This window comes from Trachypithecus francoisi, unplaced genomic scaffold (assembly GCF_009764315.1).
Source record: "Trachypithecus francoisi isolate TF-2019V2 unplaced genomic scaffold, Tfra_2.0 Lachesis_group0, whole genome shotgun sequence".
Taxonomy (NCBI): Eukaryota; Metazoa; Chordata; class Mammalia; order Primates; family Cercopithecidae; genus Trachypithecus; species Trachypithecus francoisi.
Window position 1 is genome coordinate 59,678,561 of NW_022681453.1, and position 16,178 is coordinate 59,694,738.

General features: G+C 46.7%; 1 protein-coding gene across 2 annotated transcripts in view; it reads right to left on the minus strand.

Annotated features, from left to right (window-relative positions):
• Positions 1–16,178, minus strand: part of IFT122 (intraflagellar transport 122) — a 92,349-nt gene that overhangs the window by 36,572 nt on the left and 39,599 nt on the right. For both annotated transcript variants that reach the window (XM_033210840.1, XM_033210839.1), the window contains exons 10-15: positions 10,577–10,768; positions 10,282–10,420; positions 8,861–9,063; positions 6,871–7,008; positions 5,069–5,233; positions 3,094–3,291 (exon numbers count right to left, since the gene is read on the minus strand). In XM_033210840.1, the coding sequence (XP_033066731.1) occupies positions 3,094–3,291; positions 5,069–5,233; positions 6,871–7,008; positions 8,861–9,063; positions 10,282–10,420; positions 10,577–10,768 (1,035 nt within the window). The remainder of the gene's footprint in view (positions 1–3,093; positions 3,292–5,068; positions 5,234–6,870; positions 7,009–8,860; positions 9,064–10,281; positions 10,421–10,576; positions 10,769–16,178) is intronic.

Consider the following 16,178-nt stretch of genomic DNA (forward strand, 5'->3'; position numbering starts at 1 on the left):
CTACCATGGGCAAAGGAGAGTTGTGCTCCAAAAATGATGAAGCACTGGGCAAAACGCAGGCATGATCATTACCTTCACTATATTTTTTCAGCACTAGCTCCTCACCATCTCCTAGGCTCTCCATTCTTGTTCCTACCCCCACCTTTTCCTTTGTTTGAAAAGCTTCCCTGCTCCAGTCTTCCTTTCCAGACCTCTCAGGGTTCAGATCAAGTTTCACCATCTCCTGGAAGCTTTCTCAAACTCCTGAAAGCTTTTCTTAAAGCACACAATGAGCTTTCCTTTCTAAATTCCGTTAGTAAGTACAGCCTGTTGCAATTTAGTTGTGTTTTGTGGTTTTTACTATTTTATGAGTCAGTAATAAGGAGAAATAATAATAGAAATTTGGCTTGACAAAACCTGAAAGATGGGTGTAATTAACCCCATTTCACAGAAAATAAAATGAGGCCCCGAAGAGCGAAATGAGTTGCTCTAGTTACAGCTGCTTGAGACGGCAGAGTCAGGACTGAAAGCCGGTGCTCCTTCCCCGAAACCGCACCAACTGCTTGCCACACTGACTGCCCTGTGAGTGGGACAGGCACTCAGACAGGCATATCACAGCTGAGCATATGATGGATGGCTAACACTTGGACTTACTTGGGAGGCACAATTTGAGTGGAGTTTTAAAAATAGACTCACTGAACAAATACTCTCTGAGCTATACTTTATCTTGCTGTTGCATTCCAAACATGAAGTCACCACCGCCTTGAGAAGCCCTCCTAGGGCTCGTTGTCCTACTTGGCAGCCCTGACAAACCAGTTCTTACACAAGACAATGTAAATTTCGAAAGGAAACCAAAAATTCCAAGACTGGGTCTGATGCTTTCTCCCTTCTTTCTGGGCCAAAACCACAGGATGGCTGGAGGCAGAGGCAACAGATGAACAGCCTCTGTCTTGAGAATGTGTTTCCTAACCCTTGGCAGTCCTGACCTGCTGCATCAGCAGCATGGCCTTGGTGCAGTCAGCAAGACTTTGCTGCTGAATCTTAAAGTCCTGGCAGAGGAAGCCCCAGGCCGCCCCTCTGGCTCCTCTTAGACGGCCACAGTCAGGGAGCAGCAAACTGCATTTATTTTTGAGGTCAGGATGCCAATCTTGGGAGAAAACTTTTAATAAGCAGAGTTGGTTTGGTGCAATTGAGGGAGAGCAAGTTCCTGGTGGATGTGGTACATGGGTTTGTAATGGGGCAGACAAGGATGACGAGGACACAGTCCAGGAGAAGCTGTTCGTGCCCCTCGTCCTGCTGCCACTTCCACCCACCTCATTCCCTTCTTCCTCTTGTTTTCTGGTCTTTTTCTTCAGACCTGAATTCCACTAATATTTCTTGAATAGCTGCTCTGTGTCAGGCATGGACGATGGGCATTTCCCCAGTAAGTCTTGCAGTCATGAGTTTTGAGGGGATCATCCGCTTAGAAGAAGTGGGCTCTAGCCTGAAGCAGAGTTGTGTGGGGAAAACACAGACTGACAGAGCCTAGTGGAAGGGAAACCTCGAAATTTCCCTAAAAGTCTTTCAAAGGTACACATGCTTGAACCCAGAAATTTCATTTCTAGGAATTCATGCCAAGGCGCCAAGTTGGGACAGATGCAAGGACTTAGCTAGAAAGATGCCTGCTATTTATAATACAAAAAAGCTGTAAGCAGCAAACGTGCAGTAGGACTGGTAAAAAAAAAAAAGCTATGGAACATCCACAAGACACGATAAAATGCAGCTGTAAATACAAGGCAGGTGGGACCCAGGCAGGAGGGAGGGGTGCTGGCTGTAAAAAGCACAACACCAGGCACCTTGTGGTGGTGGCAGTGTTCAGTGTCATGACCGTGGTGGGAGGTTACACATGCCAACATGGGTGGGAAGATCACCCTAGAGCTTTGCACACTGTTACCGTTGGGGGGAACTGAGCAAAGGGTATGAGGGATCTCTGTATTATTTCCTACAACTTACGTGAGTCTACAATTATCCTAAATTTTGCCATACAGGGTAAGAACATTCACTGACACAGAACCATGCTTCGGGAGATTGCTGAGTGAAAATGCCAGATGACGAGTTTATAGCCAGCACTTCATAGACAGTGATAGGGCTGCCATAACCGAATGTGAGGTGAAATGAGAAGATGGCCATAAAGGAAGGGATGAGAAGTCTTGTTTACAGGCCAGGCTCACGGAATACAGTAAATCTGAGGTTCCATCTATAGGTAGCAATACATATACACATAAAAGTCACGAAAAGTATTTGCAGTGTGATTCCACTTTCGTTTAAAAATGTTCTTATAAAATCACATGCTCCTAATTGTATATTATGCATACATTATATATACACATAGAAAAGCTCTAAGCAGATGTATTTCAACATGTGTAAGAGTGATTCTGTCCTGAGGATGCGATGATGAAGGCTCAAGTTTCTCACTGGTGCATGTCTCTGTTTCATCGCAATCCTACATTGAGCACCATCTGTGTGGGGTGCAGAAGGCGGAGGGGAGACCATCCTGCATTTGGGAGGTCAATCTCAGCCACCTGTCTGTGGTTCTGCCCTTCCCCATTCTGTGGCTCCTCCCTTCAGTGCCCCATTTCTGTCTGGCCTCCTCCCGGTTCAGGGGGCTTGTGCAGAGTCCCATGCTCCCTTATTGGTTCACAGACCTCAGCCCACACCCCCACCCACTCATTCTCTCTTTCTCCATCTCTCTCGCACACACATCACCACCATCACACACATACTCACACACACACCCTGCCAGACTCCTAGCTTTGTTGCTCGCTCCATTTGGCTCCATGCTGGGCTCTCCGCAAAACACACTGTTGATAACACTGCATACCCCTCCCATCCCTACATAAAGGGGACCAGGAAGAAACTGAGGCTCAGGGAGGTTGAGTTGTTTGCCCCCAGTCACACAGGTTGCAAGGAGTGGAGACAGGGCAGCAGGTTCCAGGCCCAGACTGCCTCCCATGACATCACAGCTGCCATTCTTCTCTCCTTGCTACTGTCTCCCTAAAGCACCAGCAAGGGGCCTGGCTTCCCTAATCTTGTCGGCACTGCCAGCGCTAACAGTGGACAGGTGCCCCCAGTTACCTGCGGCACCTCCACAGCAGAAATGGAGAAGACGTGGAGGCAGAAGATCTTGGAGCCATTGTAGCCGACCACAAAGCCCTGCAGCTTCTGCCGGTGCACAGGGAAGGTGCTGGCTTTGATGTTGAGGTAGCCTCCTCCTGAGAAGCAGAGCATGTCCTCACACTGGGTGTTCCAGGCCACACTGTTGGCGTTTGGTTCCTAGGGGACAGGGACAGTGGGGATCCTGTGAGAACCACCCTGGGCTTGGGCAGTGCTCGCACATTTCAGCCCAATACCCTCTTAAAGACTGAATCCCACTAAATTGCTTACAGTGGGATGGAGGGAAAAGGAGGAAAGGGGACCACAAAGAAATGAACAGAGGCAAGCCCCTCCATGCACCTGCGTGTTGTTGGAATTTTTGAGTAAGCAAGCATACTTTTGAAAAAAAAAATTATTCTCCTGAAATATGCTCATACCCTTCTGCCTAGGATCTTTTATAATGACTAAATCTTTTATAATGAGCATGGATTGTTTTTTATAATGAAAAAAAATCAATATAGCTGTTTTATGTTTAGAGGGTGAGGCAGTGGAGAAGAGGAAAAGCCAGCAGGCAATGTCACAGCCGGGAATGCTAATGTCTCCTGTCAGGGCTGAAAATCACCTCCCCTAGCCTGCTACAGAACCAGCAGTGGGGACGGTGGAGCACCCACCCTTCCATACTTGCATGGTTCTACGCTCAGATACAAGATTCACATTTGGGGCCAGCTACGCCCCCTATAGGTGGGAGGTGAGGCTGGGGAGAAGGGAGGTAACATTTCAGGCCCCATTTTGTGCCCAACACTGAGCTAGGCACTGTGGTAACCCCTATTCCTATAGCAATTCTGTGAGGGGCAATTACTAATTTCATTTCAGAGAAAAGTAATCAAGGTTCAGAGAGGCTCACTAACTTAAGATCACACAGTAAGGGATCCAGGCAGGACCCAAGCCCAGGTCAGCCTGAAGGCTGTGCCCTCTCTTGCCCCCAAACCATTCTACTCTCTTCGGGACATAAGTGAGTTGAGACTGACAGGGAGTCACCCCTGGGCTAGAGGTGGCCAGGTAACCCCTTCTCACTGACAGAGGCTGCTCCCCACTTCAGGACCCTCCCCCTATCAATTCTGCTGCTGAGAACAAGGAGGAGCCTGGTAAGGGGACTGAATATGCCCATAACATCAGGAAACCCTGCAGTGGCCGAGGAAACCAGTAAGGAGAGGCTCCAGCTTTGAGGGGAACTTCATTCCGGGAAACCAGTCCTGATCACCTACAAAGACCTAAAGAGACAAAGAATGGCGCGAGCCCAGCGAAAAGCAGCCAGGCCCTGGGCACAGAGCTGCTGGGCTGTCTTCTCTGGTGACACTTCCTCAGGTCCCAGGGCTGGATGACTCCACCAAACAATGCCTAGGCCCCTAAAGATCCAAGCACTTCGCATTCTGCTGGCTCTTCCAGCATTCTTGTGAATTAAGCAGAAGGCAAGGCTTGCCCATCCCCTTCCCCCTTTCAGATGACAAAACTGATCCTGTTTCCTTCCTGTGCAGTAGGTGCACATAGACACAGGCAGGCCTGCACAGGTAAGACGCAGACTTCTGCAAAGGAAGCGCATCCATTGCCCCATTCACTGAGTGCCAACGTCACACCCCTCTCAGAGTCATGGCCCCATTTCTTGTTCATGGTAAACGCTTAAGAAAGGCTCTGCTTGCTCAGAGCCTTTGGTTTCCATTGGCAAGGAAACCAAAGTTAAAGAGGCCGGTCCAGGCCCTGCGGCTTGTGCCTGCATGGGAGGAGCAGGTTGTGGCCCAGGGCCTCTGGGAGTCTGTGCATGTAGTTGGCCCCTACTCCTCACTGCTCCTCCCAGAGACCTGCCAGGGCCAGAGCTGGAGAGCCTCCTGCAGGGGCTGGGAAGCTAGAGGAGGGTCTCTAATCAAAGGACGATGTCCCTGGACCCCCTCGAGGACATCACCTGAAAAAGCAGCTCCTTGGTGTCGATGTCATACACCAGGCAAGTGTCGTTTTCATCTACCACGGCCAGCTTCTTACGGGAGGCACTCATGTCCAAGCAGCGCACAGCTGTGGCCTGCTTCAGCAGGATGATAGCAAAGAGATTGTCCACGAAGATCTTCAGGATCTGGCAAAATTTCAGTGAAAACAGTGTCAGTCACCATGGCAACAAGATCCTGGCCCACTGCCAGGCCGTTGGAATCCCATGTGCTCTGCAAGAACAACTCCCACCACCTTCACCAGAAGTTCTGTGCAGAGAAAAGGACTCATCAAAAGAAAGAGGGTGGTGGTGGGGGGGGTGGGCGTTGGCTTATCCTCAGCAGGCCAGAAGCGAGGTTCATCAGAGGCTGCAGAAGTAATGACAGCCCCGAGACAGGCCGAGCTCACTTCAGTGTCTGTTCAGACCGGGGATTTATTGATGACATTACCCAAACGGCAGCGTTAGGAGAGGCCACCTAGCAGAGATCTGAGTCAAGAACTAACACAGGAAAAGGCTACTACGAACACTGACAAGACGTGGTAGAGAATTATAATAATGATGATGACAGCCATCATCTACTGATATCCCTGGTTTTAAAAAAATTTTTTTTAGAGATAAGGTCTTGCTATGTTGCCCAGGCTGACTGCAGTGGCTATTCACAGTCTTAATCATATCACACTGCAGCCTCAAACTCCTAGGCTCAAAGTGATCCTCCTGCCTCAGGCTCCTGAGTAGCTGGGACAACAGGTACCCACCACTATGCCTGCTTTAATACCCCCGGTGTTTTTTTTTGGTTTGTTTTCTGTTTTTTAACACTGGCTTTAACTCCCAACCTTGATGATATCTGGTTTTGACAGTCCTATGAAATATGTGGTATTATCCTCATGTAAAATCAGCCTCACAGAAGTAAAGTGACCTGCCCGGGATGACAAAGTCAGTGAGTAGCTAAGTAAGAACATGACCTCAGGTTCACCTGACCCCAAAGTCCATCCTCCCATGGGAAGTGAGAGCTGCCTGAGAAAGAAGCGGCCGTTCCTCCCCTTGGCATTGCTGCTTGACTTCACTCACTGCTCTCACGCCCCGTGACTTCTGTCCCCAGCAAAGACCTGACAAGCCTCAGCCATAAGCCATCTGCTGCACAGCTTGGCTGTCAGGCTAATGCAGTTACATTGTCACTTTCAAAGTTCCATGTAGCAGCCCACTTAGAACTTTTCTTATGCTGAGCAAAGAACACACGTGTACACACACACACACACACACACACACACACACACACAGAGAAATCTGTTTAACTTTGTGTAACCTGGATATCCCACATCTAACTGGCCAAAGGGTTGATTTTTCTTATGACATCTATCAGTATCCTGAGGACCCAGCATTCTCTAGGACACATACTAGAACACACTGCCCTAATCCACTCGCTGCCCTAATCGGGAGCTGACCTAGGTAACAATCTCTGCCTCCCTCTAGAAATCCACAGAAGCAGCAACTCTAACAAATCTCCCACCTTCTGGTGACCTTAAGCCACTAATCCACTTTACATGTAGCCAAAGGTTATAGCTCAACTCTGCCAAAACATGGGCCTGCTATGAGTGTGAGGGCCACAGCACCTTTGGCCTGAGGCTGTCCTCAAAAACTGAACTCAGGGCTGCCCCACAATTCACCCATGGAGGAGAGAAGCCCTTTTCCTGCCCTGAGAACCCAGCTCAGAGTTGTTGCTAGACGGGTCACCCACGTGTGCATGTAGATTATCAGCCTGACGGGAGACGTGCGGGAGTGCTCACCTGTCCATTCTTCAGCCCCACTAACAGGCCTTCCCTTCCAGGAGGGCCGCCGATCACCTTGATGTAACGAATGAGAGACTCCATCTGCCACTCCCGCTCCTTCACTCCGCTGAAGGACAGGCACTGTAGCCGTTTCTCCTAGGAAGCAAACCCAGATCTCATGGAAATTCAACAGAATAAGTGCTCCCAGCCCTCCCCAAGGAGGTCTTCCTGCCCCTAAAGTGTGAAAATACCTACACATTCAGTATCTATTTATCTAACCCAATGTAGACCCCATAATTGGCATCGTTAATCCAAGACTCCAGGCAAGGCTTCCCCACAGAGCCCAGTTCAGCCTCAGACCTTCAATGCAAACCTCCATCCAGGCAGCCTAGGCCAGAGGCAGCACTCAAAAGTACACATACTTGCCACACGTATCCTGTAATTTGTGGCAACTCTAAACCGCTTGAAGTTCCAGACTTTGATTATTGATTGATTGACTGATTTTTGAGACAGAGTCTGTCACCCAGACTAGAGTGCAGTGGCGCTATCATAGCTCACTGCAGCCTCCAATTCCTGGCTCAAGCAATCCTCTTGCCTCAGCCTCCCAAGTAGCTGGGACTACAGGCAAGTACCATCACACCCAGCTAATTATTTTTTTTTTGTAGAGATGGGGTCTCAGTTTGTTTTCTATAGACTTCTTTCGAACTGCTAGCCTCAAGCGACCATCCTGCCTTGGCCTCCGAAAGTGCTGGGATTTACAGGCGTGAGCCACTGCAACCAGCCCAGTTCTAGACTTGGAGAGATTTTAATAGTATTTTACACTACAGTGATTCCTAAAGAATTCTTCTCTTGGCCGGGTGTGGTGGCTCAAGCCTGTAATCCCAGCACTCTGGGAGGCCGAGATGGGCGGATCACGAGGTCAGGAGATCGAGACCATCCTGGCTAACACGGTGAAACCCCGTCTCTACTAAAAAATACAAAAAACTAGCCGGGCGAGGTGGCGGGCGCCTGTAGTCCCAGCTACTCAGGAGGCCAAGGCAGGAGAATGGCGTAAACCCGGGAGGCGGAGCTTGCAGTGAGCTGAGATCCGGCCACTGCACTCCATCCTGGGCGACAGGGCAAGACTCAGTCTCAAAAAAAAAAAAAAAAAAAAAAATTCTTCTCTTTCATCACCTCCAATAGAGCTATGTAAAACTAAATCCACCTCTACTTCCAAGATGCTGGGCTAGCCCTCTCAAAGTCTTTCCAAACTTCTCTTGGCATTGACTTAGACACTCTCTAGGAATCTTGAGAAACTTTTTTCTATGAAAAAAAAATCTTTCAGGAATTAAAATTTCCTTGACAATTACTGAGTTGATACAAATTTTATGTGTATATGCTTATCCATAAAAACTATCTTCATTTTGTACAACACCAATTTATGTTTTCAGTCATTAAAATATATCTAATCCTAGTATGACAAAATGTTCTGCAATAGAAAAAGGTATTCTTGGCTAGACACGGTGGCTCACACCTATAATCCCAGTACTTTGGGAGGCTGGACAGGTCTTAAACTCCTGGGTTCAAGCATTCCTCCTGCCTTAGCCTCCCAAAGTACAGCCTCGCATCTCTACTAAAAATAAAAGATTAGCTGAGTGTGGTGGCATGTGCCAGCTACTCAGGAGGAGGACTGCTTGAGCTTGGGAGGTCAAAGCTGCAGTGAGCCAGAATTGTGCCACTGCATTCCAGCCTGGGCAACAGAGCGAGACCATGTCTGTCTCAAGAAAAATATTTTTAAAAAAATAATAAAATAAAACAAAAAGTATTCTTCAGTTTATGGCTCATGACTTGCTAATAAAGTCTGGTTCATCCAGATGCCAGGAAAATGAAAGCCAATAAGCACCACTTAGTCTGATGGAAACAGACTTGTTTTCTAGTGACCAGTTTTAAAACCATGAGGTGGGCACCCTATCATTGCAGGGAGCACAAATGGAATTCAGCCCAACTCCCCCAACATGCTGCTGCCCACCTGGCACAGGATGATGTGATTGGCACACACCACCAGGAGGTTGCACTCAAACTTCTTGACAATCTTCTCCTTTACCCGGTAATGCATGTCTGATGAGTCCTCTGAATACAACTCATAGATGAAGATTTTCTCTGGCAGTTGGATAGCCAATCGATTTCTGTAGATGGCAATCTTCTTGACAAGCTCTTTGCATTTAATCCGAACTGTCAAAGAAAAAAATATCTAGTTCTAGCAAGAGGTTGTTAAGTAAGGTGGAAGGGAGAGAAATTAAAAGCCATCATTTACTTAACACTACTGGCAATTAAAGTGAGATACTCTCATTGAAAAATCTTTTAGAGTATCTAATATATACAATCAACTCTGCTGAGCACTGGGATCCAAAGTCCTATAGGACCCAATCTTCATGGTCCAAGGCTGACAGCTGAGTACGGAAATGAACTACTCACTGTTACCATCACTTGCTGGATACAAATATAAACTCCTTTGCACAGCACTATGGCCCCTGGTGAACGGAAGCCTGCTTAAGTAACTGACCTCACCTCTGGCCGCTCCCTGCCCACCTCCTTGACAAACGGGAAAGACATGTTAATTTCTGGTACACACCAGGCTCTACACTCCCACTACAGACCAGGTGGAGAAAATGTCCCCGACGGGGACACTGTGGAGCTGTTCAAGAGGCTTTGCCCTAGGCACCACAGCCAGAATCTTAAAAAAGATATGGTTCCCTGGGGGACCAAAGGACACTCAACTGAATCTATAAAAGAACCCCCTACCTGGATCCCTTGCAAAGGCACCCAGCAGTGCACTAAGGCCAGCACATCCAGATATGAATACACCTGAAGTAAGTGGATTCTGAGCCTATTTAACCAGCACAGCTACTTAAGTGGACAGAGGGAGAGACTGCGGTCTTAGGGCTTGGAATGACTATGCTAGACCTGGAACCCTGATCTGACTAAGCCTGTTCCAATCCAATTCTGCTGCTCATCTCTGGCAGAAGGACCCACCAGGAGGCAAGTGGAGACTGGGCTGAGGGAGAAGCAACCCTGAGTGACTCTGACCAGAAAGGATAAAGGTCCACAAAGACCCATGTAGGTCAACCACTTGGCTCCAACCTGTCATAAATCATCCTCCCTCACTCAGGAAATTCACATACTCCTTGAAATTATGTGCAAAATTCTGAGTTGGTACATTTTTCAGAGAGGGTTTATTGCTTTCATGAGATCCTCAAGGAGATTGGCATCCCTACTTCCCCCATCAAAAAAAAAACAAAAAACAAAAAACCCCAAGACACAGACCCAGTGGCTAACATGTTTTCAAAAGGCCAAGGAGAAACCTTTCCTGTCATTTCAAGTGCCCTGTCAGCAGCCCTTTCCACCTGCTTCCACCTGTCCCTCTTCCCAAGGTCTAGACCTGCTTCTTACCTTTCTGCTCAGTAATCAGGTGCTGCACAATGACGTCAGTCATGCTATTCCTGTAGGCATAGCGGTCCTTATAGAGCCCATGGACTGTGCTAAAAATAAGCTGGTAGAAGGAAATGGTGCCGTCCTGGCAGCCGACCACCTGCAGGGTGAGAGAACTGTCAATTCCCAGCTCTCTGGAGAAAGTCTGCACTCCCATTTGTCAGACACAAACCCCAGTGATATGTCTCTCGAGACATGGCAGCTGCTCAGTGCCTCTTCAAGCCATGGCCCCACAGAGCAAACTTCCTCTTCTTACCACATAGTTGGAATCTGGTTTCACTTGACATGTCCACACCCAGGAGTTCTGCTCCCCAACAGTCCCAAGCCGCACTCCATCCTTGGTGAAAAGAGATACTTGCTTGTCAGAACCCCCCAGCAAAATGTACTCCCCTTTAGTAAAGTAGCTGATGCAGCAGGGGTCAAAGTTCAGTGCCCGATCCTTTCCAATCTGAGAAAAAAGAACACACACCAAGGGAAAAACCATTTCCGAATCCATAACCATTGCAACACAATTAAGGGCTTTTCTCGCCAACTTTAGAGGGAGTTGGAAAGACAGGGATAGCTGGCCAGCCTTTTCTCCTGTGTCATCCCATGGTGAACACAGGCCTCTCTGCCTCTCCATCTCCCTACTCCCCCACCACACAGCCCAATCCTTAGCTCCTAGAGTCAGTGGCACCTCCCCTAGTCCCACCCAAGTGCTCCAGGAGTGCAGGAGTGTGTCAGGGCTCCTCAGCCAAGATGGAGACTGTGGGTGGTTTTGCTCCCAAAGGCCCCCCTCCCTCTGCAAATACAGTTCTTCATACAGTTCAGTGGGTTCCCTCGGCTTCTTTTCTCTGCCTTTTTAAAAAAAGTATTTTATAAAGCTGAGTTTATTCAGTTTAAAGACTGTCCTGGCCGGGCGCGGTGGCTCAAGCCTGTAATCCCAGCACTTTGGGAGGCCGAGATGGGCGGATCACGAGGTCAGGAGATCGAGACCATCCTGGCTAACACGGTGAAACCCCGTCTCTACTAAAAAATATAAAAAACTAGCCAGGCGAGGTTGCGGGCACCTGTAGTCCCAGCTACTTGGGAGGCTGAGGTAGGAGAACGTCATAAACCCGGGAGGCAGAGCTTGCAGTGAGCTGAGATCTGCCCACTGCACTCCAGCCTGGGCGACAGAGCGAGATTTCATCTCAAAAAAAAAATAAAGACTGTCCTTTATTCTGCAACTACACCCATACTACTTCTCTTTATTTTTTAATTCTTGTTTATTTCAAGATAGGGTCTCACTCTGTCACCCAGGCTGGAGTGCAGTGGTGCAATTATGGCTCACTGTAGCCTTGAACTCCTGGACTCAAGTGATCTTACTGCTTCAGCCTCCTAAGTAGCCGGGACCACAGGTGAGTGCCACCATGCCTGGCAAATTTTTTTTTTTTTTTTTGAAACAGGGTCTGACTCTGTTGCCCAGGCTGGAGTGCAGCGGCACAATCTTGGCTCACTGCAACCTCCACCTCCCACCTTCAAGTGATCCTCCTACCTCAGCCTCCCAAGTAGCTGAGACTACAGGTGTGCGCCACCACGCCTGGCTAATTTTTGTATTTTTTGCAGAGGCAGTGTTTCTCCTTGTTGTCCAGGCTAGTCTCAAACTCCTGAGCTCAGATGATCCACTCACCTTGGCCTCCCAAAGTGCTGGGATTACAGGAGTGAGTCATAGCTCCTGGCCTAATTTTTTTTCTTTTTAAACTCTACGTTGAACCTTTTTAGGAACTGCTATACTTTGCAAAGTGAATGCACCATTTTATATTTGCATTAGTAGTGTATGAGGATTCCAATTTCTCCATTTTAGTGAGTGTGAATTATCTCATTGTGGTTTCAATTTGCATTTTCCTGATAGCTAATGATATGGAGCATCATTTCATGTGCTTATTGGCCACAAAGAAATGTCTTACTCTATGGCTTAGGCTGGAATGCAGTCGTATGATCATAACCCAATGCAACCTTGAACTTCTGGGCTCAATTCCTCTGCCTCAGGCCCCTGCCACACCTAGGAGCTGAGACTAGAGGCATATACCACCACACCCAGCTAATTAAAAATATATTTTTTTAGAGATGGGGTCCCACTATGTTACCCAGGTTGGTCCTGAACTCCTGTTCTCAAGTGATCTTCCTGTCTCTGCCTCCCAAAACACTGGGATTACATGCACGAACCACCATGCCCAGCCCTGTCTTTATAGTTCTTTATATATTCCAGATACAAGTCCCTTATCAGATATATGAGTTGTAAAACTTCTCACATTCTGTGGCTTGTCTTTTCACTTTCTCAATGGTGCTTTCTCAGCTTCTAGGATGAAGGTCACTCCCAAACTCAGCCCCCAAGGTCATTCTCTCAGCCAAAATGAACTTTGGTAAGTTTCCTAAGCAGGCAATGCTTTTTCAGGTCTCCACATCCTCACAGGTGCTGTACTCCACACCATCCCTAGACCCAGCCAGGAGTGCTCTTTCCCTCACTTTGTCTGCCAGGTGTCATCTCCTCCAGGAACATCTCCAATCCCCATCCCCTCATCCTACCACAGCGCCTGTGCTCACCTATCCCATTGCACTTCTTTCATTGTCTGTAGATACAGGGTTAATCAGGTCTGCCCCACTAAAGCCCAAGTTCCTTATTACCACTGGAGTTTTGTGCTGCCCCAATGGTGTCTTTTGTGAATAAAAAGGCTATTTGTGATTAACATTATTAAACTAATATTCAATTTATAAAAGAAATAACTTTAGGGAACTGATTTCTCCTTAAGTTTTTAAGTTCAATTTACAAATATTTTCCTATTTACAAATCTAGTTAAAGTAAACAGCCAATTGACTGACTGTTTAAGGAATCTAATTTTGAACCGATTATAAAATCCCTTAAATATCCAGTCCCATTTAAAACTTAGTTAAATTAATTCCCTTACACCAATTTAAACTGCAATTACAAGTTTAATACATTCAAATTTCCTTTCCTTTTTAGGAATTTCAAATGCCTAGCAACCAAAACTTTCCCTAGCACTTATCTGATGCTAGAAAACCTAATAAGAAAACTAAAAATTCTTATGAATCATGACATGGAAGGCTAGCAGCTTCTGGAAGTGGCTCAGTAGTTCCTATCGGAACATCCTCCCACAAGTATAAACAATAAACTCTGGATCAACTATAAACAACAACCATTTCAGGGCAACCAAAAGCAGGCAGAAACTGAAGACACATGCACATCTGGAAGAAGGGAACAAGCACTAGGTGAACTTCTCATTTTTTTAAGGGTTTTTGCCTGAGGGCAGCCCTCTTCAGCATCATGCTGGGTGAATATAGAATTTGGGAGGACCACAGCACCCAGAAAGTGAGGTGGGAAATTCCAGAAAAGAGATGCAAAGTAAGAGCTTAAATTCTGCACATAAACTCCGCTGAATATCTGGAAACTCTTGAACTACAAACTGTGATGAGATGCCAAGCAGCCTAGCTATAGCTAAAGAACTGCACAGAGATGTCAGCTGCTGACACCACTGAAAACATGCAGTTTTGATATTGAGCCCAGCAAAGTAAACTGCCTGCTTAAACATATATACACACAAACACACAAACATACACAATAATCTTCAGAGGAACGTGATGGAAATGAGTCTCTATGACATATCACTCACTATATTGAGTACAATTCAAAATTCCCGAAAGCAGAAAATGTGAACCATATTCAAGGGAAAAAATTCAATGGAGACTGAACCATGACGACCCAGATGTTAGAAATAGCAGATGAGAATTTTGTTTGCTTTTTTTTTTTTTTTTTTTTTTTTTTTTGAGACTGAGTCTTGCCCTGTCGCCCAGGCTGGAGTGCAGTGGCCGGATCTCAGCTCACTGCAAGCTCCGCCTCCCGGGTTTACGCCATTCTCCTGCCTCAGCCTCCGGAGTAGCTGGGACTACAGGCGCCCGCCACCTCGCCCGGCTAGTTTTTTGTATTTTTAGTAGACGGGGTTTCACCGTGTTAGCCAGGATGGTCTCGATCTCCTGACCTCGTGATCCGCCCGTCTCGGCCTCCCAAAGTGCTGGGATTACAGGCTTGAGCCACCGCGCCCGGCCTTTGTTTGCTTTTTGAGCACAGGTCTTGCTCTGTCACCCAGGCTGGAGTGCAGTGGTAAGAGTTCACTGCAGCCTTGAACTCCTCAGCTTGGAAATACTCCCGCCTCAGCCTCCTGAGCTGCTAGGACAATGGGTGCCTGCCACCTTGCCTGGCTAATTTGTTTGTTTTTAGGGATGGAGTCTCTCTATGTAGCCCAGGCTAGTCTTGAACCACGATCCTGGCCTCAAGTAATCCTCCCTCCTCGGCCTCCAAAAGTACTGGGATTACAGGCATGAGCCACCATGCCCAGCTGGAGATGAGAATTTTAAAACAGCTATTGGCAGGGCGCGGTGGCTCAAGCCTGTAATCCCAGCACTTTGGGAGGCCGAGACGGGTGGATCACGAGGTCAGGAGATCGAGACCATCCTGGCTAACCCGGTGAAACCCCGTCTCTACTAAAAAATACAAAAAAAAAAAAACTAGCCGGGTGAGGTGGCGGGTGCCTGTAGTCCCAGCTACTCGGGAGGCTGAAGCAGGAGAATGGCGTGAACCCGGGAGGCGGAGCTTGCAGTGAGCTGAGATCCGGCCACTGCACTCCAGCCTGGGCGACAGAGCGAGACTCCGTCTCAAAAAAAAAGAAAAAAACAGCTATTATAACTATGGTTAAGACTATAAAGAAAAATATGCTTGTAATGAATGAAAAGGAAAAAAGAACTAAATGGAAATTCTAGAACAGAAAAATGCAATAAAAACTGAAACAAATATGCACTGAATGAGCTTAAGAGAAATATTAGAAGTTGCAGAAGAGTCAATGAAATTTAATACTGAACAACAGAAATCCTCCAATCTGAAGATCGGAGAGAAAAGAAGGGATTTAAAAAAATAATAACAGGGCCTCAATGACTTGGAGAACAATAACAAAAGGTCTAATGTAAATGTAATTAGAGTCCCAGAGGAAAGGAAAGAATGGAGAAGAAGAAATATTTCAAGAAATCATGGCCAAAATGTTTCCACATTTGGTGAAAGACATAAAGCTATCAATGCGTACATTCAAAAAGCTCAGTGAACACCAAGCAGAAAAATACAACAAATTGCTTAAGCATTCCAATATTGCTTAGGAACCTTAAATAATATACACTTTAAATATAATTCTTATATCTTTCCACTTAAAATCAGAAGTAGACCAGATATGGTGGCTCACACCTGTATTCCCAGCAATTTGGGAAGCCAAGGCAGAAGAATCACTTGAGCCCAGGAGTTTGAGACCAGCCTGGACAACATAGGAGACCCTATCTCTCCAAAAAAAAATTTTTTTTTTAATTAGCAGGGTGTGGTGGCACGTGCCTATAGTCCCAGTCGCTTGGAAGGCTGAGGTAGGAGGATTCCTTGAGCCCAGGGGGATCAAGGCTGTAGTGAGCCATGATCATACCACTGCATTCCAGCCTGGGTAATAGGGTGGGACCTTTTCTCAAAAAATAAATAAATAAAATCAGACATATAAAAATACTCAATACAACTTTTAAATGGTCATTGCAAGACTAATCTGATAGATATTCTAATATGGATTCTGGCACCAGTATGCCTGGGTTTCACCAGGGTGGACCACAGACTAAATGTGTGCCTTTGGGCAAATTATTGAGCCTCTCTGTGCTTCAATTTTCTTGCATGTAATATGGTGATGATAACAGTATTTACCTCATAGGGTTGTTACAAGGATTAAAAGAGTTAATCTTTGTAAAGAGTTTATGTAATGCCTGGAATTCAATAAATGTTAGCTATTATTATTATTAAGCCA